Source organism: Pelophylax lessonae (assembly GCF_965119305.1).
Source record: "Pelophylax lessonae genome assembly, contig: HAP1_SCAFFOLD_232, whole genome shotgun sequence".
Lineage (NCBI taxonomy): Eukaryota > Metazoa > Chordata > Amphibia > Anura > Ranidae > Pelophylax > Pelophylax lessonae.
In genome coordinates this window covers 43,683-71,467 of record NW_028120100.1, presented here as the reverse complement: position 1 = coordinate 71,467, position 27,785 = coordinate 43,683, and the positions used below count along the sequence as shown (strand labels likewise).

Genomic DNA, 27,785 nt, shown 5'->3' with positions numbered 1-27,785 from the left:
GCTGATAGCTGGGGACTCAATGACCACTCGGGACATCCTGGAAGACTTCTGGATATCAAAGGAAGGTCCTGACATCCCGCACAGCTGCCCAGCACCAGACCCGCCCACCAATTCTTCCAATAGGTAGGAAAACTTCATACAAAAATGGTCCTTTAAGTGAGGAGGACAAAAAAGGAACGCAGCCATTGACTTATCCTGAACATTTATGGGGGTGGGGTCTCATGGGGGAGGAACAAGGGCGGGGCTACCCAAACGTATGCTGCCATGGACATCTGTCAGGAAAGCAAATTATGGCCACTAGATGGAACTGACCATTATAGGAAATCCCAATTCACCATGACTGGGGGAATGCGGGTCACATTTCATCAACACATTTATAACAACCAGATCTGTAAGTGTTTGTGAAATCTTCCCGCACAAAATGTACTCAGCCAAAGAAAGGTAAGGACTCCATTTTTATTTTTCACCTGCTATCAATGGGCAACACGGGACAACACTTCATCCATGTCTTTGGTGACCTCTGATCTCCTTATGAAGTGTTTCTTACATGATGAAGATCAGCCATGGAGTATATCTGAGGTGTATATCAGGGTGTGCTTCTTCCACACATGTCCAGCAACATTCATATAGAAGACATTTCCCGCACTAAAGGCACTAATACACCTCCAGGGTTGTGTGGGACCCCTGATGTACAGGAAGACAGGACTTCAGTGAGGAACAATTCCCTCACTCAGGACAGGAATATGGCTTCTCCCCGTGTGAGATCTCTGATGTCTGTAAAGATTGGACTTATCTGAAAAACATTTCCCGCACTCAGGACAGGAATACGGCTTCTCACCAGTGTGCGATCTCTGATGCTTGGAAACATAGGACTTCTCTGAAAAACATTTCCCACACTCAGAACAGGAATATGGCTTTTCACCAGTGTGAAATCTCTGATGTGTGGAAAGATGGGACTTTACTGAAAAACATTTCCCGCACTCAGGACAGGAATACGGCTTCTCACCCGTGTGAAATCTCTGATGTGTGGAAAGATGGGACTTGCAGGAAAAACATTTCCCGCACTCAGGACAGGAATATGGCTTCTCCCCCGTGTGAGTTCTCTGATGCATGGAAAGATTGGACTTCTGTGAAAAACATTTACCGCACTCAGGACAGGAATACGGCTTCTCACCGTTGTGAGACCTTTCATGCACATTAAAATTGGATTTAAAACGGAAACACATCCCGCACTCAGTACAGGAGAACCTCTTATCTGTTGGAAGGATGGCACCGTCCCTCACAGTCTGAGGTTCCTCAGGATAAGAGGAATACGATGGTCCATCTACACTGTGTGGTGCCGGATGGACATTTGAGGTAGCCGGGTTTTCTCCTGGACTATACTGTGTGATGTCCTCATCTTCTACTTTACAGTCTGGAGACAAAGTGAGACAATCCTCTGAGGTTTTCCTCATCTCCTGTCCATCTACTAAAATAGAAATACAAAGATTATTACTAGACATCAGCAGATTGGTTCCCCTAAACCAGGACTCCCCAGACACCCACATCAGGCAGCTTTGTCTCTGACGACCTTACAATTCCACCCTCAAGGTAACTAGTAAATGGGTCCTCTGATCTCCTACCAGTTCATTTCTTTATTCATGGACCTTAGTCAGAGAGTGAGGAAACAACGAGAACTGTCTTTTGTAGGAGTGACAGTGATGAGGGGATTATAGGACGAGCGTCCCCTCCCCCTCTATCACTCATTGCCATCTTCCCAACACAAGAAGTCCCGCACTTCCTTATTTAGTTCAGGATTTAGTCATGAATAACAGCGGGGCTGAGCCCCACCAGAGGTCAGAGAGTGAGGATGGGGGAGAACAATGAAGACCACCATCATTGGGATATTGACTCCTCCCTCATTATTACTTTCTGTTTAAGGTTCCAAAGTTGGAGGATGTTATCACATTATTATCAACATGTAAAAGTCTATCCTCCAATCAGATCATCAGATATAAAAATGTCCAGGTGGTAGGAAATGGGTGTAACAAAAGAGAATCCATATTATGTGTATACTAGACATTAAGCCCGTTAAATTAACGGGCGCTAGAACATATGGCTGACGGAGCAGCTCTCGCTTATCTCTTTTTTTTTCTAACAACGCGAGAGCCGCATGACATAGCGTCCCTGTTGCCCTAGCAACAGAGACACGCGCAGAGCTGACCGAGCGGTTCTCGCGTGCGAGCGCGTACAGGAGAATGCGGGCTGCGCGCATGGTGCAGGGGAATGCGGGGCTGCGCGCATGGTGCAGGGGAATGCGGGGCTGCGCGCATGGTGCAGGGGAATGCTGCGGGGCTGCGCGCATGGTGCAGGAGAATGCTGCGGGGCTGCGCGCATGGTGCAGGAGAATGCTGCGGGGCTGCGCGTATGGTGCAGGAGAATGCTGCGGGGCTGCGCGTATGGTGCAGGAGAATGCTGCGGGGCTGCGCGCATGGTGCAGGAGAATGCTGCGGGCATGGTGCAGGAGAATGCTGCGGGGCTGCGGGCATGGTGCAGGGGAATGCTGCGGGGCTGCGGGCATGGTGCAGGGGAATGCTGCGGGGCTGCGCGCATGGTGCAGGGGAATGCTGCGGGGCTGCGCGCATGGTGCAGGGGAATGCTGGGGGGCTGCGGGCATGGTGCAGGGGAATGCTGCGGGGCTGCGGGCATGGTGCAGGGGAATGTTGCGGGGCTGCGCGCATGGTGCAGGGGAATGCAGGGCTGCGGGCATGGTGCAGGGGAATGCGGGCTGCGGGCATACTTCAGGAGATGCGGTGTTGCGGGCATGGTACAGGAGTACCATGCCTGCAGCACTGCATCTCTTGTAGTATGCCTGCAGCCCCGCATAATGGCAGGCAGTGCGGTAGTGGAGGAGTCTCACTTACCTGTTCCTGATATGTGCTGGGGAGGATGGGGGAGCTCCTTGGTGTCAGAGGCTGGGTCCCGGGTGTTGGGGGTCACCCGCGATAATGGTGTGGTGTGAGGGCCGTTGTACTGCCGATAGTTTCAGGAACTGTTCTGAATTCGTATGTGCTGGGGAGGCGGGAGGCGGAGTTCCAATCACTTGCCTTAGATTTAAAAATGGCGGCACCTGGCGCCAACACGTCATTGCGTTTGCCCTGCCGCTCGGGAAAGCTTGAATACGTTCGGCTATTTCCAGAAATAGCCGAAGTGTACGGCGTTTACCGAGCAGCGGCACATGCGCAGTGACATGTTGGCGCCATTTTCAAATTATAAGGCAAGTGATCGGAACTCCGCCTCCCGCCTCCCCAGCACATACGAATTCAGAACGGTGGCTGAAACTATCGGCAGTACAACGGCCCTCACACCGCACCATTATCGGGAGTGACCCCCCAATACCCGGCCTCCGACACCGAGGAGCTCCCCCAGCCTACACAGGTCAGTGCCCGCCCCCAACCCGCCCCCAGTCCCAACGGCTGTCCTGTGGCACATGCGCAGTAGCGCATTTCCCCCGACACAGGGAAATCTGAAATGTGGACGCAGGGACACATGGGTTTTATTAATAGATATAGCAGTGGGTAGAGAGAAGAAGTCAGGAGTATGTAATGTACAACATAGAGTATATAGTGCAGGGGTCAGGAGTATGTAATGTACAACATAGAGTATATAGTGCAGGGGTCAGGAGTATGTAATGTACAACATAGAGTATATAGTGCAGGGGTCAGGAGTCAAAATATTTGTGTTCAGTAATCAGTTGCAGAGGTCCCACACCACTGCCTCCCATCTCCTGAGACTGCACTCAGTGACTTGGGTGTGAGACTATACAGACATATCCCTCCACCCGGCACAGCCAGCAAATAACAGAGCAAGTAACCCCGAGAGAATTGTTCTGTCAGAGATCTTGGTAGACCCGGGCATGGGGCAGAAGACTCAAGGTACATAACCCGGGTGTCTAGGTCAAGCAACATCTATGGTAATTATCAACATTTTACTGCCAGCTGAACCCCAGAATCTCCATAAATCCAGTCTAGAGACATAAATTGTGTCTGCAGCACAGAGAAGGAAGATTATCTGAGAGAAATACAGGAATACAGGATGGGGAACACAGCTCAGGAAAGTGACCAGGGTATTACAGGCTGATATCAGCCAGTCCTTGCCCTACTCTGGACCAATCAGTGAGCAGTATGGGTGGAGGAATGTATTTAGTGTTAATGACCCACCTGTGCTGATCTCTGTAGGAGTGTCCTCCTCTATAAATGTCCCCGTTATTCCATCCTCCTCCATAGACTGCTGATCATCCCTCACATACCTCTCTTCTTCTTCTGCTTTAACCTTAAATTCTATATCGATTGGATCTCCACTCTAAATCAGGAAAATGAGAGAGAATATCATCTGTAAGATATATTTATTATTGTGATATTATATATAAAAAAAAACTTATCCTCTGCAGAAGTCCTTGTTCTAGATGCTTCAATCCACCAACCTTGTAACATTGAGGGATGGTGTGACCTTCCTGTGTGGAATCCCGGGAATACAGAGGACGGGGACATCTCTCTGGTGGGTTTCTGTAGCTGGATGACTCCTCCATGGTGTCCTGGTACAGATCTTTGTGTTCTTTTAGAAACTCTGACTCCTCCATCACTCCATCCTCATCATCCTCCTCTTTTATCTCTTCTTTAACCTCAACTTTAGAATCTCTCAGGTTTCCACTCTGAATATATAATAAAAATTACATCAATGGTAACAATGCAGATAATGTACAGATCCTAATGATACTATCAGTGATTGTTCCTCATCTACCTGATGATGGTGAGGGATGGTGTGACCTTCCTGTGTGGAGACCCGGGAATACAGAGGACGGGGAAATCTCTGGTGGGTTCCCATTACTGGATCCATCTGTAGGAAACACACACACTGAGCCCCGGTTCACACTTGTGCGTGTGCGGGGTTCGCATGTAATGTCGGAGCGCACTGCTCCGACATTACATGCGATCGGCTGTGCGGTGCGAGTTTAGCCATACAGTTTGTATGGCTAAATTCGCACCGCACCCGCAGCAAACACGCACAGGGACCCTTTTTGGCAGCCGCATCAGGATCGGATCGCACAGCGGTTCACACTTGTGCGATTCGATCCTGTGCGAACTGCACGATCGCACTGCGATATGCGATCAAACTGGGGGTGTCGTTAACATTACATTGACACCCCCAGCGTATCGCATATGGCAGTGTGAACTGCCGGGGGTGCGTGTGCGATGCGGGAACAGGCTGCGGATTCGCAGCCTTCCCGCATTGCATAAATGTGAACCCAGGCTGACTGAATACATTGTTTCTATGTGTTTATCAGATGATGGGGGATCTAGGTGGAGCCTCCGTACTGCTCTCTCCTTTACAATAAAGTCTCCTCTTACCCGGTGATGTGAGGGGCGGCTGATTCTCCATCATGACGTCCTTCCCAGCACCGCTCACCTCTCCTGTAAGCAACTCAATGATCTCTCTGACTTCTCTAATCTTTGTATTTCTCTATTCTATCAGGGAGGGAGGTGGAGGCAATGTGATGGTCATATGATCTCCAGACTTCACAGGAGGAAACCTCTAGATCTGAACACAAATAGTAAAATAAAATGACATTCCCAGAATCCTCACCTCACTGGTCAGGTCTCTTTTTAGGAGGAGCTGTGTGGTCAGTGTCATGTCATAGCAGTGGGGGAACTACCAGGGTTGCAGCAGTCGCACTTGCGAAGGGGTCCTGGAGTTCCACCACTGTAGGGGGGCCCACCGCTGCTCGGGAGATAGTACACTGGTCATTAACGTGCACTCTCACAGGCACACAGTCCCCACCCTGCCCATCCTCTCCCATCTGCAGTCACGGGTGCTCACAGGCACACGGGCCCGCCCATCTTCTCTGTCTGCCCATTGAGATCAGTAGGGTAGGGAGATACAATGTCAGGAGACTGAAAGAGAAAATCAGCTGACCCGGGCTGGGCCAGTAGAGTGAAGGGGGAAGAGCTCTCCACTGTGGGAGGAGACCCCATGATGGGATAAGAGTTACTGGAGACACGGGAAGAAAGCCGAAGATACACTGAGACCTAGCAAGGAGGAGGGACCGAGTGATCTGCAAGGGAGTGACACTGATCCCATCCCTCAAAATCAGCACTGCCACTGATTCCCCCCTCCCACACACACACCACTGCTGCCACTGATTCCCCCCCCCCATACCAGCACCTTTGCTGCCACTGAATCCATCCCCCCACCACTGCTATTACTCATCCCATTCCATCCCCCCCAACCACCACCCTTGCCACTGATCTTATGCCTCCTCACCACTGCCACTCATCTTCCCCTCACCGCTGCAACCCCCCACCACCACCACCACTGCCACTCATCCCCCTTCCCCCCACACCAGCACCTTTGCTGCCGCTGAATCCACCCCCCCACCACTTCTACCACTCATCCCATTCCATCTTCCCCAACCACCACCCTTGCCACTGCCACTCATTCCATCCCCCCACCACCACTGCTCCCATCTCCCCCTCACCGCTGCCACTCATCCCACCACCACCGCTGCCACTCATCCCATCCCATTCCCCATCCAAACACCACCACTTATCTCATTCCATTCAATCCCCCCACCACTCCTGCCACTCATTCCATTCCTCAGCCACCGCTGCCACTCATCCCATTCCCTCCACCATTGCCACTTCTTATCCCATTCTTTCCCTCCCTCCACCACAGCTGCCAACCATCCCATCCCCCCACTACCACGACTGCCACTGATCCCATCCCCACCCAACCACCACGGCTGCCACTGATCCCATCCCTACCCAACCACCACGGCTGCCACTGATCCCATCCCCACCCAACTACCACTGCTGCCACTGATCCCATCCCCCACCACCACTGCTGCCACTCATCCCAGGGGCATAACTAAAGGGGTCGCAATTGCAATGGGCCATGTGTTTCCCCTGTACACCTGGATAAGGGGGGGGGGGGTCGGCATATAGAGGAACACATCTCTTCCATTTTTCTCCTGCAGCTGCTAAAAACCAAGTTCTCCTCCTCTTCCTCCCATGGGCATTCAGCGGCTGAAGGAGGAAAGTGGAGGGGATTTGTTCCTCTATGAGTCACCCCCGCTGCCCTCCTATCCAGGTCCTGCTGCCCTCCAGCCCTCGGAATAAGTGGGAAGGGCCCTGGCCGGGGCTTAGGGGGGCCCTTCATGGTTTCTTGCACTGGGGCCCTGAAGGTTCTAATTACGCCTCTGTTTCATAGGATTCTCTGACTCTGATTGGAGGGACATTGGGACGAGGAGCTGTGTGGTCAGTGTGGTGTCATAGGATATTCTGACTCTGATTGGAAGGACATTGGGAGGAGGAGCTGTGTGGTCAGTGTGGTGTCATAGGATTCTCTGACTCTGACTGGAGGGACATTGGGAGGAGGAGCTGTGGGGGCGCTGTGTGAGGTTTCTGCACACAAAGAATCATTTCTCCCGGGTGCGTCCCACCTCTTCTAAAATTAAAAATGAACTTTGTCTGTGGGCTTTGTCAAGACACATCATATTCCTGTGATCTCCGTGTACTCCGGAGACTTTACTGATCACATTTTAGGATGAATATCGGAGACTGTGATCATTATGAAAAAATAAATAAATTCCAGATATTTACTGCAAATTACATTTTTTCCCTCTTTCTTCTTATTTGAATCCTAAAAAAACGAAGACATTCATATTCCAATCCTCCCTAAAAAGAACCCCCCCACCTAAAAAAAAGTAGTATAGGGGGCGTGGCTTGGACATGGCGGTGTGAGGACGCTTTCTCTTGGTGCTCCCGCTCTCCAGCCTCCCTTCTCGGCCTTTAACTATTATCTATCGCTATTATGAGCGTCCACAAGAGGAGGAAAACTAAGACTGCTTCTTCCACATCCTCACGGACTGTATCGGCTGCCCCCATCCGTGCTTTCTTCCCGGACTCTGCCAGTCCTCCGCCGAGGGCCCTACAGCTAACGCCGCGTGGCGACCTGGGACCGCAGGCCGCTTCCTCCCCGGGACAGGCCACCTCGCCTCTGCCCCCACCCAGCACTATGGCGGCCTCCACCTCAGTGCCTGCTCCCCAGTCCCCGCAGGTGGTTCAGATTGGAGATAACGCAGAGCTGTGGACTCTTCTCCGGGCCCTTCCCACCAGAACGGACATGGAGTCCATCGTAGCCCAGGTGGCGGAACAGCACCGGCGGGATTTCCAGCAACTGGGTGGTGAGGTGGCCCTGCTGGATGGTCGTCTGACGGCGGGCGAATCGGCGGTCAGTGATCTTCAGTCCAGGGTGGCGGCCCTGGAGCAGACCCAGACATCCCACGGAGAGGCCCTTGCTGCTCACCAACTTCGCATGGAGGACTTGGAGAACCGGAGCCGCCGTAATAACTTGCGGCTCCGGGGGATCCCAGAGGCGACGGGTACCGAGGACCTAGAGGAGACAGCGAGGGCTATACTTTCCCGTATCCTGCCGCCTGAACCGCCGGTGACCCTCGAGTTCGACCGGATCCACCGTGCCTTGGGTGCCCGCTCGAATGATCCTGCCAGACCTAGAGACGTGATATGCCGTCTCCACCGGTATACCACTAAGGAGTTGATCCTGCGGGAGGCTTGGTCGAAGGGTCCGGTGGAGTTTGATGGCGCCTCTATTCACATTTTCCCTGATGTGGCCCGTGGAACTTTGCAGCGCAGGGCTATGTTGAAGCCCCTTCTGGAGCGGCTCCGAGCCCCGGAGGTCACCTACCGCTGGGGGTTTCCCCTGCAGCTTACGGTGCGTAGACACGGATCCTCCTTTACCCTACAAAGACACTCCGACTTGCCGGCCGCGTTCGAGTTCCTGGACCTGACCCCAATCGCCCTCCCGGATTGGATGGCGTTGCTCCCTGACCGTGATCCTCGTCAGGGACCCGGGGGCTCCGTCCGTACATTGCCTCGCAGACAGCGCCAACGCCACCGGAGCAGGAGACCACAGCAGGACTTTCGTGGCCCGGACGTAGCGGCTCCTGAGACCTGAGCCTGTGGTCCGTGAGTATAGCTCCATCTATCCCTCCTGCCTTTGCCCTCCCTCTCCCTCCTCCGCTGCCTCCCGCTGACTCCTTCTCATGGCTGTCGCTAACGGATCCCGAGCCCCGACTCTGCTGCCTGCCCTGCAATGCCCCCCCTGCTCTGTCCATCCTCCTGGGAGCCGGTGTGATTATCCTGCTGTTGACCGTTAGTGGACTGCCCTGCTAGACTGCCCGCTCCTGCCTCCTGCCTGCGGGTGCCCCTGCCTGCATGTGTCTCGCACCCTGCATGCCGACCCCCCCCTTGGTGACTTAGCCCCCAGCCCTTGGATCTGTATCTATATTGCCCCTGCTGATTGCTCGGCCAGGTAACGGTAGCTGCTTTCCTCATTGCATGTTGCTATGGCTTTGACCTTTTGGTTGCCCTGCGAGGATTGTCCCGATCATCATCGGTGGTCTGCATGTGCGGATCGACCTCCTCACGGACTTCCTACCATGGAGCTGTTCTGAAGGACCGCAGGCCACGAGCCTGAGGATGGAGAGACACTGCTGTGGGGGCCCGTCTTCTGTGCTCACCTGGCGGGGGTGGGGGGTTGCTCCGCTATGGGCCCTGTGCCTCTGCCCTTGCATGGTTTTTATGCTTCCCAATGCCTGTTTCGGCCTCTCCCCGCCTCCTTCACCCAGCTCCTGTGTCTGGGATCTTGCTGGATTTCTCTCAGGACTGGCGTGTGGAGGAGGGAACGGGCCGTTCCCCACCTGGCGGAGCCCCCCTGCTTCTATAGCCGGTCCCTGGTGGGGGGGGGTGGTGCTATGACCTTATCTGGGTAATCGGGGGGCGCCCGCCCCGGGAGATACCGGTGGGGGCAGCCCGGTTGCCCGGGATGTGTTGCGTGGCTTCCGTTGGGGTGACTGGTCCTGCTTCCGGTGCATGGGTGCAGTGATGTGCCTAGGCCCTCCATTCCGTTTCAGTTCTCATTTCGGAGGTACCCCTCGTAGGGCCGGGGGCTCTGCTCCCCCATGCATCGCGCAGCAGCGGAACCTATAACTGTTGGGTCGCCTGCGACATTTATTGCCTGTACTACATTTTGCAGAGTCTCTGTTTCCCTTTACCCTTTCCTCCCCTCCCTCCCGTCCCCCCCTCTCCCCCCCCCTTCTCCCCCTCCTCCCCCTCTCCCCCCCCCTTCTCCCCCCCCCCTCCCCCCTTCTCCCCCCCCCTCTCCCCCCCTCTCCCCTCCTCCCTCTCCCCCCCTCTCCCCTCCTCCCTCTCCCCCCTCCCTCTCCCCCTCCTCCCCCTCCTCCCTCTCCCCCCTTCCATTTTCCTATCCCCCCTTCCATTTTCCTATCCCCCTCCCTTCTCCTCCCCCCCCTCCTCTTCCCTCCCCCCCCCTCCTCTTCCCTCCCCTCCTCCCTTATCTTCCCTCCCCTCCTTCCTTCTCTTCCCTCCCCTCCTTCCTTCTCTTCCCTCCCCTCCTTCCTCTTCTTCCCCTCCCTCTCCCCCCCTCCCGTTCCCCCTATCTCTCCTTCACGGGCCGAGGCTAGCTTGTTCCCTTCCCCCTCTTTGGTATTTAGTGATTATGCTTGTTTATAGACGCTCATTATATATCACATGCTTTGTTCTCTATGGGCCGTGTTGGGGTAGGTGGGGAGCGGTCACCCTCCTCTGCCTGTGGTGACCTTCCCCGTACCCCACGTAGGGTTTGTTTTCCGCGGGGTTCCTTTCACCCCTCCCTGATCCGGGGTGGTGGGTCTGGAACTCTGGGCGAACGTTGATTAGTTCTCCTGTGCACTTCTCGCACGGTTGCTCTCCCCCCTCTCTTTCTGTTCACACGAACTTCGTGTCTTCCAGCTCTCTTTCCTCTACCTACTTTCTCTGCTCCTGTTCTTCCTCCCGGACTCCGTCCGGTCTATTCCTTGCCCTTACTCTTCCGCTCTACACGGGCGGTTTCCCCATCTAGCTGCCTTTTACTCCCTGATCTCGGTTTCTTCTTCTTGTAGTCCCCGCCACTCTTCCTTCTTCCCCCCTTTTTTTTTTTTCTTTTGTCTGTCTGTTTGTTCGGGATCCTTGTGGGGAGATGGCCATCCCTCGGGCTGACCCCATCCGCCTGGTCACGCTGAACGCCAAGGGGCTAAATACCCCCGAAAAACGCTCCATCGTATTGACCGAGCTCTACCGCCTTCGGGCCCACGTTGGCTTCCTTCAGGAAACCCATTTCAAATCTACCAATATTCCTAAACTGGGCAACAGACGATTTCCCACGGTCTACCATGGCTGCTTCTCTGAATCGAAATCTAGAGGCGTTAGTATCCTGATCGCTGGCCAGACCCCGTGGTCTTTTTTGGATTCATGGACCGATGACTCGGGTCGAGCTCTCTTTGTCAAAGGTCATCTTGGCTCGGTGCTCGTCACCCTGGCAAACTTATACTTACCCAACTCTGACCAGGTGTCGTTCCTTGAACGGATATCCTCTAAATTGCATGATTTCATGGAAGGACAGGTCCTGCTGGGCGGCGATTTTAATCTGGCCTTAGATCCAGAACTAGATGCCTCCCGAGGTACCTCCCACAACTCCTATGCGGCGTTACGGCGCGTTAAGAAGACCTTTCAAGCTTTTCAGCTTGTGGATGTATGGCGAGCTATGCATCCGACGGACAGAGATTACACTTTCTACTCGCCTCCACATGACTCCTACTCGCGCATCGATTATTTTATGTTGCCCCAGGCCCTGCTGAGCAGGACGATGTCGGCTTCAATAGGCAACATCACGGTCTCGGACCACGCTCCGGTGGTCCTTGAGCTGGGTTTGAGGACCCCAGAGCGACGCCAATGGCAATGGCGGCTCAATGACAGTCTCTTGCAGGACCCTTCCATCCTCTCTGAGCTACGCTTAGAACTGGGTGGGTTCTTTGCTTCTAATGCCCTCCCGGACAGTCCCCCCTTGATGGTGTGGGAGGCCCACAAAAGCTACATGCGGGGAATTCTGATTAAAATCGGATCGCGTCGCAAGAGAGAAAGGATCCGCCAAATGCAGGATCTTATCTCGCGCATCAGTAGGCTGGAAGCTGCTCATAAGAGGTCTTTAGCACTGGCTACCTTGCAGGAGCTGACGGTCCTCCGTGAGCAACTGCGATCTCTGACCCTCTTTAAAGCGAAGGCCTCTCTATCCAAATGCAAACGTATCTTCTACGAGCATGGGGACAAATGTGGTAAGATCTTGGCACATGCTCTTCGCCAACAGAGGGCGCAGGCATTTATCCCTGCTGTGCTTTCCCCCTCCCAACAAAAGGTCCAGGCTACGGAGCGTATAGCAGAGGTGTTTCGCCGCTATTATGCCTCCTTGTACAATCTATCCTCGGACTCTACGGCTTCTGCCCAGGATGCTCTTCGGACACGTATTCAGGAATATATTCGCGCATCGGGCCTCCCGTGTCTCCCGACGACAGCCTTGGAGCAGTTGGACGAACCGCTTCGGCCGACCGAACTTTCCTGCGCGATGGCGGGGTCTCAAAGGGGCAAGGCCCCGGGGGCCTGACGGCTATTCGCTCTCATACTATAAGTGCTTTGCGGATGTACTCTCCCCTCACTTCCTGGCTGCTTATAATGCGGCGGGTCTGGGTGCAGATTTTCCATTGGACTCCCTCCGAGCTCACATCACGGTAATAGCAAAGGAGGGCAAGGACCCCCTTCTCTGCCAGAATTATCGTCCTATCTCGCTCCTCAATATCGATCTGAAGCTTTTTACGAAAATCTTAGCATCACGTCTAGCCCCCTTCCTCCCACAGTTGATACATGACGATCAGGTAGGCTTCATACCCTCTCGGGAGGCTCGTGATAATACCACGAAAGCGATTGATATCCTTCACCTGGCCTGTTCCCGGGGGACCCCAATGCTGCTTCTCTCGACGGACGCCGAAAAGGCGTTCGATCGAGTGAATTGGCTCTTCCTCCTGGAAACCTTGGAGCATGTGGGGTTGGGACAGCGTATGATGGCCTGGATCGGGGCGATATATTCGCGCCCATCTGCTTGTGTTAAGGTTAATGGCTTCCTCTCTGATCCGTTAGAGATCAGGAACGGTACGAGACAGGGGTGCCCTCTTTCTCCCCTGATTTTTGTGTTGACTCTCGAGCCCTTCCTGCGCTCCATCAGAGCGAGCTCCGATGTCACGGGCCTGCCACTTTCGGCGTCGTTCGCCCCTAAGGTGGCGGCCTATGCGGATGATCTCCTCTTCTTCCTTACTAGGCCGCTGATCTCTTTACCGAATCTTATGCGGGAGTTTAAGGCGTTTGAAACTCTGTCCTCGTACAAAATCAATTTCCAGAAATCGGAGGCCCTCCCGGTTGCGATGCCACCCGCTATGTCGCAGCTTCTCAAAGGCGATTTTCCATTCAAGTGGAGCTCCTCCCACATCACATACCTGGGCATATCCCTCCCTAACTGCCCCAAACGCATCTTCGAATGCAACTTTCCTCCTCTTCTTGCCCGCATCCGGAAAGATCTGGACGGCTGGCAGAAAGGCATGTTTTCGTGGTTTGGGCGCTGTAACATTATTAAAATGACTGTCATGCCCCGTTTGCTTTATGTGCTTCAGGCCCTTCCGATACTTATTCCATTGCCCTTCCTCCGTGCGGTGAATGGGGCATTTCGTAAATTCCTGTGGACTCGAGGCCCCCCCCGGTTGGCATTGAAACTTCTTCGCATGCCCAAGCTCAGCGGCGGTATGGCTTTCCCGGACGCCATCATGTACTCTGCTGCATGCCATCTGGCCAGGACTCTGGACTGGCATCTGCATGGCCCCTTGAAACAGTGGGTGAGGATTGAACAGCTTTGCGGGGGACCTCCCCCGGAGTCTCTACTGTGGGGAACATCCCCCCTATCAAGGGAGGTATTGGATCACCCAACTGTTGGAGCCACGTTGCAACTGGGCCGTAAGCTCTGTAAGGAGGGCCTCGTTGCGTCTTTGCCGTCCCCCTTGCTCCCGATCGTGGGAAACCCGGATTTCTCCCCGGGCCTCCATGACCCGGCATTCCGCAGGATGCAGGCCAACGGGGTCTACCAGGCCAGACATTTTCTTAGCGGGGACTGTTGGATGTCTCGCCAGACGCTACTATCGAGGGACGTGTTTACCGCCCTGTCGTTCTGGCAGAAGGTACAACTTGCCCATTTTCTCCGATCGCTGCCGCCGGCGATCTCTTTTGCCAGACGCCTCACGCCGTTTGAAGAACTATGTGCGTCGGATGCTCCGGTGCGCCATGCTATTTCCCTGCTGTATCGTATCGTGACATCCCCTGGACAGTCTTCCAGGCCCCCCTATATTTCTCGATGGGAGCGTGATTTGGACATTTCCCTTTCGGATTATCAGGTGGAACGTATCCTATTCTTCACCTTCAAAACCTCCACATGCTCTAAATACCAGGAGATGGGTTATAAGCTCTTGACCAGGTGGTACTATACCCCGGTTAAACTTCGCAAGATGTTCCCCTCCTGTTCGGATCTTTGTTGGCGATGTGGTATGGAGGTAGGCTCTCTCCTCCACATCTTTTGGTCTTGCAAAAAATTGCAATCTTTTTGGTCAGAGGTCCTCCGTATTATCCAAAAATTCACAGATCATACCCTTACTCTGCAACCAGCCCTATTCCTTCTTCACCATCACAGCTTCCCAAGGGCGTCTTATAGGAAGTCGATCTTGCCGATACTGCTGACAGCAGCAAAGAGCTGTATTCCTCTCCTGTGGAAGCAAACAAGCCCTCCTACCGTGGCGATGTGGTTGCGTAAAGTTGCGTTTATTAATGAGATGGAAGACCTGGTGGCGGCCGAACGGGGCACTAGGGAAGGGTTCCTCAAGCGTTGGTTTTATTGGCATGAGTTCAGCTCATCCACAGAATACCGGGACCTTGTCGCTTAGCTGATCCGCTCACACTGGATGGCCTTCTCCCCTAATCGCCCCCCCCCTTTTTTTTTTTGTCCTCTCTTCATGTGTTTGTCCTGTCTTCCCTCTCCCCCTCCCCTCCTCCCGTCTTCCCCCCCTTCTGCAGTAGCTCTTCCTGCTCTTTGCTCTGTACTTCCTTCACCTGTTCTCTTTTTTCTTTCATGTTTTTCTCTCTTTTTTCTTTTTGGAAAATTCCCCCGTTCTTGTAAGGCAAGCATGACACTACGACCTCTTGTGGTTTCTCGGATTGGTGACCCCGTCGGACGCTCCCCGCACTCCGTTGTGCCGGCCATGTGACAGATGCCGGAGGGAGTGTGGGTTGGTCTGGGAACCTACCGTCCTGAGACATACCTTAATGCATTGTATGTTATCGTTTCTCATATACGGCTATGTTTATATGCTTTACGCCTCATGTTACGCTGTTCTCTTGTTACTTGGCTGTATCTCACTTCACTGCCATAGATGACTTGTATGCCTTTATCTCCTCAATAAACATTGAATTTGAAAAAAAAAAAAAAAAAAGTAGTATAATCCATTTGTCAGGAGTGTGTTGTTGCCAGGCCTGGGTTTCTGCTATTAATAGCAGCTCTCTACTCAGTGCACAGAGGCTGCTCAGCTGACGGGTAATTACCAGCCATTTATTGTTTCCACAAGGACTCACCTGGTTACCATTACCTGTCTCATTAGTCCAGCCTACAGCAAGCCCCTTTTTGCTGTTTAAACTGCCTTGCTCATTTCCTCCATGCCTTTGCCTGGTCAACGTCTCCAGTGTGTCTCTGCTATGTTCCTGTTATGACTTGGCCTGGCTGACGTCTTCTGATTTCTGATCCTGATTTTTGGCTTCTGACAACGCTGATTTCTGATCCCGGCTTATCTGATTACCCGTTCTGGTTTCCAAACCCTGGCTTCTGTTTTTGACTACGTTCCTGTTCGGTGTTATTTTTGCTGTTACAAGGTGTGATTTTAACTGCATTTTCTGTCTCTGCCTGGTTTACGGTTCCTGACAGTTGTGCTCTTGCTCCTCATTCCAGCATCCTGGCTTTGGCTGTGATGCATTCTTTCTGTCTGTCTGTCCACCTGCAACTGTCTGTCCACCTACAAGGTGAATGATGTGGCAAGTCTCTGGGTGGAGACAAAGCCTGCTTGAAGCCAGCCAAGCCTGCAGTCTCATGCTTGTGATATTGAGTTTTAACACATGCTCCAAGCTCTCTCTTTGTCTGCCCTGCTGTTTGGATTCCCTTGTTGAAGGCCTTGGCTCGGATATCGACTACTCTCTGAACTCTGTCTGCCTTTTGACTACGGATTTGGCCCTGACTATTTTGAACCTTGCCTGCCTTGTAACTGGACTGTCATTGAACCACTCTGCCTGTCTGCCAAACGCAAGTACCTGATTGCTGTGCTCAGTTTGTTCCTGCCCTGGTGTGGTGGCCAGGCACCATAGTATTGTGTAGAAGTCCTGGGGGGCAACTGAGTACTGGTAGGTCTGTTTGCCTTATGGGAAAGGAGGCTGCTATAGGCAAATAACAAAGAAGCCAGCTATAGTGTCTGACCACCTGCATTAGGTCTAAGCGTGACATTGTTAGTATAGGTATAGTAATTCTACAATAGACTGATGAGGTGAGAAGGTCATTGGTGGAAAAGGTGACATCTCCATAATTAGAGGAAATGTTTTAGCCCTGTAAGTGGGGGAATGCTCTGACCCTAAAGGGGTTCATCTACGTTTCCACACTATATATGGATGGGGAGCACACGTCTTTCTATAAGTGGGTTCTTTATTTAAGTGGGCGCACTTCAGCGATTGCAAAAAGCAAGAATATAAAGCAAACTACTTTGAAAAACACCAGACTGCAGGTGACCTTGTTTCCCCATTCAGCTCTCCTTCCTCTCTGTAACATGCGCTTTCTACCAATCCTTCTGATAGTTGTGTCCACACTCCTTAATCTCTCTGTTCCTCACCCCTCTTCAACACCCCACAACCTGTATATATCACCCTCACTTCTGTCCTCTCCCTATTACTACACTCACCAACTCCTGCTAATTCTAAACCCACATGCTAAGAAAACCTCCAGAACCCTGAGGCACGTCCCTTCATATAAATTGCAATCCCATATTACCTCCCTCGCCCTTCTGCTTCTCCCAACCTCTGGAGATTAAACCCCAAACCTTGGGCCTCCATCGATAACTGTACCCAAATCCACACATTTTAGTTTCTAACCCTCTTCCCAAAACCAGTGTCCCCTTCTCTTGCGCCCTTTGGAATGCCTGCTCTGTCTGTAACAAACTAGCTTCTGTCCACAACCTCTTTATCACTAACTACTTGTTGTTACTAAAACCTGGCTTCATGAATCCAACACTGCTGCTCCTGCTTCCCTATCCCATGATGGCCTTCTCTGGACTCACTTCCCCAGACCCTATGGATGGAAGGGAGGTGGAGTGGGATTTTTTCTAGCTCCACATAGAATCTTTCAGATACTTCCCAACCTGCCTCTCCGTCACTTTCCTCATTTGAGGCACATTGTATTTATTTTCTTCAGTTTCTTTTAGAAGTGCTGTGATCTATCTGCCACCTGGACTCGTATCAACCTTTCTTGATGACTGGCTACCCTACTTTCTCTCTTCTGAAATTCCCAAAATCATTCTCTGTGACCTCAACATTACTGTAAAAACTAACACTCCTGCTACTTCTAAACTTCTCAGTCTTACCTCCTCTTTTGACCTGAAGCAATAGATTCATGCTTCCACTCTGATGGCAACACCCTTGACTATGTATTCTCCTACCTATGCACTCTGTGCAACCTCTTCAACAATCCTTTTTCTCTCTTTGATCGTGAACAATATTAGTTTCATAATCTCCCAGACCTTCCCCTCCTCTCCCTCCAACCACCTAACAGTTACCTGTAGAAACCTTTGCCACTTAACCCACCTGAACCCTTCTCTTCTCTGCTACTGACCGCCTCTGACAAAATCTCACCCATGCCCTGCCCCAATCTAACCACTTCTGTCTACAATAGATCTCTGTCCTCCAACCTGGGTGAACTTGCCCCCCTCAGTACAAACATAAACAGGCCACGACCCCTACAACCTTTGTAAACAGATGACACCAGAAGTCTCAAAAAATATCTCTTGAGCACCTCAGGTGTAAGAATAAGTCTTCTAAAGACTTCAACCAATATAAATCTGCCCTCCAAAAATACAATTCCTGTCTCCTCACTGCCAAGTAGACTTATTTTATCACTGTCAGTAACAACTTATCATCCTGTCCACATCAAACCCTTCTCTACCTTCAACGCTACTTCATCCTCGACTGCCTTCATCCACTAACTGATCCACTGCCCAGGAGATCGACAATCACTACAAAAATAAGATTGATACAATTTGTGATGAGATCTCCACTGTACAGCTATCATTTCATATTCACAGGCACAATCAACTCTTCCCTTTTTCAACCCTGCAACTTTAGACAAGGTTGCTATGCTATACTTATTTCAACACCCACCTAACCACCTTCCCCCTGGACCCTTGCAAATATTGCGGCCACCCTCTGACTCTATCCTACACTCTGTAACCCACATCTTCAATATCTCCCACTCTTCTGGCCTCACTCCCATACTTAAAAAGACCTTCATTGGAACCCACCAATTTGAACAATCTTCACCCCATCTCAACTTCCTGAATGTCTAGTCTACAACCAACTGAGTGCCCATTTCACTGACAATATTCTTCTTGATCCCTTTTAATCAGGATTTCATCCTCAACACTCCGCAGAAACTGCTCTCCTTAAAACCCCAAATTATCTGCTAATGGCCAAACCCAATGGACACTATTCTGTACTCCTACTTCTGGACCTCTCTGCTGCCTTTGACACAGTAGGCCACCCCCTCTCCTCCTTAAAAAACTCCAATCCTTTGGTCCCTGTGACTGTACTCTTGCTAGTTCTCATCCTACCTATCCCACCACACCTTCAGCGTCACAACTTTACTTCCTCCTCTCCCTTTCTCCGTTGGGGTCCCCCCAGGGTTCTTTTCTTGGACCACTCCTATTCCTGATCTAAACCTGGAAATGTTTAAACAAGTAAATGTTTTACTTGATTTGTTATGTCCCCTGTGGACTTGTAACCAGTGGCCCTGCATATTGTTGGTCAGTGTGCCCCCTGTATGCTTGTGCTACATGCAGGGTGCAGGAAGATGCTACGTGCAGAGTTCAGGAGGATGCTCCGTGCAGGGTTCAGGAGGATGCTCCGTGCAGGGTTCAGAAGGATGCTCCGTGCAGGGTTCAGGATTCCGGAGGAGACTACGTGCAGGGTTCAGGAGGAAGCTATGTGCAGGGTGCAGGGTTCAGGAGGAGGCTACATGCAGGTTGCAGGGTTCAGGAGGAAGGTACTTGCTGGGTTCTGGAGGAGGCTACTTGCAGGATGCAGGGTTCAGGAGGAAGCTACTTGCAGGGTGCAGGGTTCAGGAGGAGGCTACGTATAGGGTGCAGGGTTCAGGGGGAGGCTACGTGCAGGGATCAGGAGGATGCTCCATGAAGGGTTCCGGGATCAGGAGGAGGCTACGTGCAGGGTTCAGGAGGAGGCTACGTGCAGGGTTCAGGAGGAGGCTAGGTGCAGGATTATGGAGGAGGCTACGTGCAGGATTCAGGAGGAGGCTACGTGCAGGATTCAGGAGGAGGCTACATGCAGGGTTCAGGAGGATGCTACATGCAGGGTTCAGGAGGAGATTATGTGCAGGGTTCGGGAGGATGCTCCATGCAGGGTTCAGGAGGAGGCTACATGCTGGGTGCAGGGTTCAGGAGGAGGCTATATGCAGGGTTCAGGAGGATGCTCCATGCTGGGTTCAGGAGGAGGCTACATGCAGGGTTCAGGAGGAGGCTACGTGCAGGGTTCAGGAGGAGGCTACGTGCAGGGTTCAGGAGGAGGCTAGGTGCAGGATTATGGAGGAGGCTACGTGCAGGATTCAGGAGGAGGCTACGTGCAGGATTCAGGAGGAGGCTACATGCAGGGTTCAGGAGGATGCTACATGCAGGGTTCAGGAGGAGATTATGTGCAGGGTTCGGGAGGATGCTCCATGCAGGGTTCAGGAGGAGGCTACATGCTGGGTGCAGGGTTCAGGAGGAGGCTATATGCAGGGTTCAGGAGGATGCTCCATGCTGGGTTCAGGAGGAGGCTACATGCAGGGTTCAGGAGGAGGCTACGTGCAGGGTTCAGGAGGAGGCTACGTGCAGGGTTCAGGAGGAGGCTGCCTGCAGGGTGCAGGTTTCAGGAGGAGGTTATGTGCAGGGTTTAGGAGGATGCTCCATGCAGGGTTCAGGAGGAGGCTATGTGCAGGGTTCAGGATGAGGCTAGGTGCAGGGTGCAGGGTACAGGGTTCAGGAGGAAGCTACGTGCAGGGTGCAGGGTTCAGGAGGTGGCTACGTGCAGAGGGCAGGACTATTAACTATTTTCTTTTCTTCTGTATGTAATGACAGTATACATGTAATTTTCTCGTGTGTGTGTGTGTGCGTGTATGTTTTGTCAGTATATGTGTGAATATTTTTTTCTGTGTGTGGGTGGGTCTGTGTAAGGTCACTCACATGCAGCCTGTATAAAACATATACACCTCACATCACTCACACACCAGAGAGACACTACAGGGGATGGTGAGAGACTGCAGACACATTATTACAGGAGATCGTCAGAGACTGCAGACATGAATCAGGAGATGGGCAGGGACTGCAGACATTGTACAGGAGATGGTCAGAGACTTCATGGTGCAGGAGATGGCTAGAGACTGCAGACATGGTACAGGAGATGGCCAGACACTGCAGATATGGTACAGCGGATGGTCAGAGACTGCAGACATGGTACAGAAGATGGTCAGAGACTACAGACATGGTACAGGAGATGGCTAGAGACTGCAGACATGGTACAGGAGATGGCCAGAGACTACAGACATGGTACAGGAGATGGCTAGAGACTGCAGACATATTACAGGAGATGGCTAGAGACTGCAGACATATTACAGGAGATGGCTAGAGACTGCAGACATGGTACAGGAGATGGCCAGAGACTACAGACATGATTTAGGAGATGGTCAGAGACTGCAGACATGGTACAGCAGATGGTCAGAGACTGCAGACATGGTACAGAAGATGGTCAGAGACTGCAGACATGGTACAGAAGATGGTCAGAGACTGCAGACATGGTACAGAAGATGGTCAGAGACTGCAGACATGGTACAGGAGATGGTCAGAGACTGCAGACATGATACAGGAGATGGTCAGAGACTGCAGACATGGTACAGGAGATGGTCAGAGACTGCAGACATGATGCAGGACATGGTCAGAGACTGCAGACGTGATACAGGAGACGGTCAGAGACTGCAGACGTGATACAGGAGACGGTCAGAGACTGCAGACGTGATACAGGAGATGGTCAGAGACTGCAGACATGATACAGGAGATGGTCAGAGACTGCAGACATGATACAGGAGATGGTCAGAGACTGCATACATAGTACAGGAGATGGTCAGAGACTGCAGATATGATACAGGAGATGGTCAGAGACTGCAGACATGGTACAGGAGATGGTCAGAGACTGCAGACATGGTACAGCAGATGGTCAGAGACTGCAGACATGGTACAGGAGATTGTCAGAGACTGCAGACATGGTACAGGAGATGGCCAGAGACTGCAGACATGGTACAGGTGATGGCCAGAGACTGCAGACATGGTACAGGAGATGGTCAGAGACTGCAGACATGGTACAGCAGATGGTCAGAGACTGCAGACATGGTACAGGAGATAGTCAGAGACTGCAGACATGATACAGGAGATGGTCAGAGACTGCAGACATGATACAGGAGATGGTCAGAGACTGCAGACATGGTACAGGAGATGGTCAGAGACTGCAGACATGATGCAGGACATGGTCAGAGACTGCAGACGTGATACAGGAGACGGTCAGAGACTGCAGACGTGATACAGGAGATGGTCAGAGACTGCAGACATGATACAGGAGATGGTCAGAGACTGCAGACATGGTACAGGAGAGGGTCAGAGACTGCAGATATGATTGATTTAAGAGATGGTCAGGGACTGAGTTTACGGCTGAACCCGGTGTAAAAGTGAATGGTATCGCAGGGCTGCTCCACTCTATTTAAATCAGCTCTGCAAGATCAAGTCAGTAATCCTCCTGTGAAAGTACAACCAAGTGACAGAAGACAGCAGCACATCCAATTACAAAATAAAAATTATCTTACAAACAGTTAACTGCTGAAGATTAGTGGAGGACAGTAAACAGTTAATGGGTCTCTGAAGCTTCCAGCCTGAACCAGCAGTAAATCCTCCAACAAAACATAAAACCCCATGCAGCGCACACAGAGCTCCGGCTAAATAGCTGAACAGAAGCTGGAATGGTAACGGCCATGTGTCCCTGGTTTTGGAGAATGCTGCTGCAGGGTCTTCTTATCAGTGTATCAGGCAATGTGCGGGTCAGGTTAGGGAGATAAAAAAGGTAAGGAGTGAGGGGAGAGGAGGCTGATGGGTAACCTCACACTGCCTGAACACACAGATATCTGGAAGACACTGCAGCCGCCCAGCATTACATGTAACAGTGCTTGCTCTAATTGTAGTCATACCTTCTGCATCTCCCTTCTGGTGCCCTCATTCAGCCCTGCTCCCAGTCAAATGTGGCGGGCTGGAGAGGGGCGGGGGGGAGGGGAGTGCTATACTGGCTGTGGATGGAAGGGAGGAGGAGCTCCACATTTCAGCCCGCCCATCCCCGACATCAGAGCTTCGATTTGACAGCTCTGCTCCTCTCACTCTCACTGACACTGTGCTGGATGGATGGTCACACTGCTGAATGTACTGCTAGGCTGTCAGCAATAGGTACACCGCCCCTGAATCCAGGGACAGAATCGGGGACTTACTTGATCCGGGGACAGTGTCGTTAAAATTGCGCACACTCATGGAATTGCGACAAAGTACGGTACTTAAAAATATCCATAGGCGATGCTGAAAAATCCTTCACAGGTTACCTTTTTAGAGTTACAGAGGAGTTCTAGCGCTAGTATTACACATGTGTTGTGCGATTACCATTTACATATGCATGTATGACTTACGTATGTGTTCGCTTCTGCGCACAAGCACCGCGAAGGGATGGGGTCTCTTAAAATTTTTTCTTCTATTTTTTACTTTTTATTTTTACACTGAACCTTTTAATTGTTTTTTTTATTTTTTATCACTTTTATTCCTGATACGAAGAATGTAAACATCCCTTGTAACAGAAATAAGGATGACAGGTCCTCTTTATGGAAACATCTGGGTCAAAAAGACCCCAAATCTCTTCTTTAACTTTAAAAGCAAAAGATAAAAAATAAAAAAATTATTTACTTCCAGCCTGGACCAAAAGTGACATCATGGCGTCGCTCCGGTCTTCCAAGGCCATAGAGGCGATGAAAGAGTATCCACTCTTTGATCGTCTATGAGAGCAGCCAGCCGCACCATCGGATCGTTTTCCAGGCAAAAACAGTAAGCCCAAAAAACACCGGCAAGCGGCTGGAGGGGGAGGAACATCCCTTCCTGCTGCTTCGGACAGCTCATGAACCGCTCGGAATGGTTACATGAGAAAGCCAGCCGCCAGCTGGAAAAACCAATACAATGATAGCTTCAGCCATAACCCTGGTAAACCACAACGTATACAATGAGGACACCAACAATGGGGTCCACTAACACAAACAATGGGGCACAATTCATCCCACTAACACCAATGATGGAGCACTATTCCTCCCAATGAAACCAAAGATGGGGCATTGTTTTTTTTTCCACTGACGGGACCCTATCTACAAATGCCCACAGTCCGCCCCCCCCCCCCCATAAATTCTGAAGTAAACTGGCTCTTTTGTTTAGAAAGTTTGGAGACCCCCCTGGTCTAGAAGAATACTACTATGAGCTCAGGGGCAGACTGGCAACTTTCGGCCCAGGGGGCAAGTACAAACCAGAGGCTCATGGTGCAGCAACTCGGCCCCTCTCCCACTCTCCCTCTTTTGGCCTCCTCCTTACCCCCATTCCAAGCTGAAGCCCTGCTCCAAATACTCTCTACTTAACGGCTGAATCTGGGTTTCTGACCTGGCCAGCAGGGGGCGGTTGGGGGGAGCTGGGACACCTCGGTTGGGGCTGGCCAGGGGAGAAGAGTCTCCAGTGGGGCATGGAACTGGCCTCTGCTCAAACACAGTTTACACCATCCATGCTGGGTGGTGGTGAGACCTGCGCTCTGTTCTTGTCTTCAACCCACACTTCTGTAGGTCTGTGGCAGGGACTTTTTACTTCTCTTTACCAGGAAATATTTAGCCATGCCTATGGAAGTAGCAGTGCAGCCTTTTTAAGGGGCATCAGAGTGGCCCAGGGGGCAATTGCCCCCCTGCCTCCTGGCCCAGTCCTCCCCTGTATGAGCTCCAGAACTCCCATGCAGAAGCAAAAAATTGGGTGACCCTTGGACTGAAGAGTCCAAGCCTGAGAAAAGAGAGTTTGAAATTTCTCATGGGGAACAAAAACTCTGGCCTGAGATGTGTTTAGGAGTAGGGATGATCGAACTTTTCAAAAGTTCGGTTCGGCCAGAACATCCGAACTTCTCGAAAGTTCGGCCCGGATTTCAGAACCCCATTGAAATCAATGGGACCTGAACTTCGGTAATCAAAAAACACCATTTTGAAGCCCTAAAACCCAATAAATGCCCCTAAAAAGTGCCTAGGGTTCTGGGTCATGGCCCAGGGACTATTAATCACACAAAAAAAAGTTCTTAAAAATTGTCATTTTTGATAGAGAGCCAATTATTGAAAAGATTAAAAAAAAAAAAAAAATGTCTTTTGATTTAGTGTCTGGGGGGTCTAAAAAGTGTACCTGTGAAGTTTCAACTCTGTAGCATGTCCAGAACCAGAAAAAAAAGATCGTTTGTATTAGAATCAATATAGAACAGGGATATGGCTCCGCTATTTTCACACCTTGCCGGTTTTGTAGCAAGCGTTTTTTTGGGCATTTTTTGGGGGACTTTGGAGGCAGGCAAAACATCTGTAGGGGTATATATACATACACCCATGTATGTATATATATATACACATACACATATATAGGTGTGAAAGTAGCAAAACACTATGCTTGCGATAATGAAATAATGAACACCAATATGTCTCCGCTCCTATCACACCTATATATGTGTATAAATACATATAAGTGTGTGTGTATATATAACCCTATACAGAAGTTCAGATGTTTTGCCTGCCTCCAAAGACCCCAAAAAAAAAAACACCAGCTACAAAAACGCCCAGGTGTGTTTTTGCAGCTGGCGTTTTTTTTGGGCATTTTTTTGGGGTCTTTGGAGGCAGGCAAAACATCTGAACTTGTGTATAGGGGTATATATACACACACACTTATATGTATTTATACACATACACACATATAGGTCTTATAGCAGAGAAGCCATATGGGTGTTACTTATTTAATTAGCGCAAGCATAGTGTTCTGCTACTTTCACACCTATATATGTGTATGTGTATATATACACATACACATACACATATACAGGTGTGAAATAGCAGAACACTATACTTGCGCTAATGAAATAATGAACACCAATATGTCTCCGCTCCTATCACACCTATATATGTGTATGTGTAAAATACATATAAGTGTGTGTGTATACACATGTATGTGTAGGTGTATACACATATATGTGTAGGTGTATATATACATACATGTGTGTGTGTATATACCCCTATACAGAAGTTCAGATGTTTTGCCTGCCTCCAAAGACCCACAAAAAAATGCCCCAAAAAATGCCTGCGCCAAAAAAAATGCCAACAAAGTGTGTTGTTGCAGGCGTTTTTTTTTGGGCATTTTTTGTGGGTCTTTGGAGGCAGGCAAAACATCTGAACTTCTGTATAGGGGTATACAGTGGGTACGGAAAGTATTCAGACCCCCTTAAATTTTTCACTCTTTGTTATATTGTAGCCATTTGCTAAAATCATTTAAGTTCATTCTTCTTCCTCATGAATGTACACATAGCACCCCATACTGACAGAAAAACACAGAATTGTTGACATTGTTGCAGATTTATTAAAAAATAAAAACTGAAATATCACATGGTCCTAAGTATTCAGACCCTTTGCTGTGACACTCATATATTTAACTCAGGTGCTTTCCATTTCTTCTGATCATCCTTGAGATGGTTCTACACCTTCATTTGAGTCCAGCTGTGTTTGATTATACTGATTGGACTTGATTAGGAAAGCCACACACCTGTCTATATAAGACCTTCCAGTTCACAATTCATGTCAGAGCAAATGAGAATCATGAGGTCAAAGGAACTGCCTGAAGAGCTCAGAGACAGAATTGTGGCAAGGCACAGATCTGGCCAAGGTTACAAAAAGATTTCTGCTGCACTTAAGGTTCCTAAGAGCACAGTGGCCTCCATAATTCTCAAATGGAAGACGTTTGGGATGACCAGAACCCTTCCTAGAGCTGGCCGTCCGGCCAAACTGAGCTATCGGGTGAGAAGAGCTTTGGTGAGAGGGGTAAAGAAGAACCCAAAGATCACTGTGGCTGAGCTCCAGAGATGCAGTCAGGAGATGGGAGAAAGTTGTAGAAAGTCAACCATCACTGCAGCCCTCCACCAGTCGGGGCTTTATGGCAGAGTGGCCCGACGGAAGCCTCTCCTCAGTGTAAGACACATGAAAGCCCGCATGGAGTTTGCTAAAAAAACACCTGAAGGACTCCAAGATGGTGAGAAATTAGATTCTCTGGTCTGATGAGACCAAAATAGAACTTTTTGGCCTTAATTCTAAGCGGTATGTGTGGAGAAAACCAGGCACTGCTCATCACCTGTCCAATACAGTCCCAACAGTGAAGCATGGTGGTGGCAGCATCATGCTGTGGGGGTGTTTTTCAGCTGCAGGAACAGGACGACTGGTTGCAATCGAGGGAAAGATGAATGCGGCCAAGTACAGGGATATCCTGGACAAAAACCTTCTCCAGAGTGCTCTGGACCTCAGACTGGGTCGAAGGTTTACCTTCCAACAAGACAATGACCCTAAGCACACAGCTAAAATAATGAAGGAGTGGCTTTACAACAACTCCGTGACTGTTCTTGAATGGCCCAGCCAGAGCCCTGACTTAAACCCAATTGAGCATCTCTGGAGAGACCTAAAAATGGCTGTCCACCAACGTTTACCATCCAACCTGACAGAACTGGAGAGGATCTGCAAGGAGGAATGGCAGAGGATCCCCAAATCCAGGTGTGAAAGACTTGTTGCATCTTTCCCAAAAAGACTCCTGGCTGTATTAGATCAAAAGGGGGCTTCTACTAAATACTGAGCAAAGGGTCTGAATACTTAGGACCATGTGATATTTCAGTTTTTCTTTTTTAATAAATCTGCAACAATGTCAACAATTCTGTGTTTTTCTGTCAGTATGGGGTGCTATGTGTACATTCATGAGGAAGAAGAATGAACTTAAATGATTTTAGCAAATGGCTGCAATATAACAAAGAGTGAAAAATTTAAGGGGGTCTGAATACTTTCCGTACCCACTGTATATACACACACACTTATATGTATTTTACACATACACATATATAGGTGTGATAGGAGCGGAGACATATTGGTGTTCATTATTTCATTAGTGCAAGTATAGTGTTCTGCTCCTTTCACACCTATATATGTGTATGTGTATATATACATACATGTGTGTGTGTATATATATACCCCTACACAGAAGTTCAGATGTCATGCCTGACTCCAAATATCTCCTCAAAAAAGCCCTATAAACGCCTGCAGCAAAAAGCAGGCTGACAGGGGAGAAGCCATATCGCTGTTCTGAAAGTGACCTAAGA

The 27,785-nt window shown here is 50.5% G+C and overlaps 1 protein-coding gene across 1 annotated transcript in view; it reads right to left on the bottom strand.

Moving 5' to 3' along the window:
* The window catches only part of LOC309543577 (uncharacterized protein), a 67,314-nt gene that overhangs the window by 29,022 nt on the left and 10,507 nt on the right, over positions 1 to 27,785 (bottom strand). The window contains exons 4-6 of the mRNA XM_082276042.1: positions 4,463 to 4,690; positions 4,200 to 4,341; positions 731 to 1,468 (exon numbers count right to left, since the gene is read on the bottom strand). Of these exons, the coding sequence (XP_082132168.1) occupies positions 731 to 1,468; positions 4,200 to 4,341; positions 4,463 to 4,690 (1,108 nt within the window). The remainder of the gene's footprint in view (positions 1 to 730; positions 1,469 to 4,199; positions 4,342 to 4,462; positions 4,691 to 27,785) is intronic.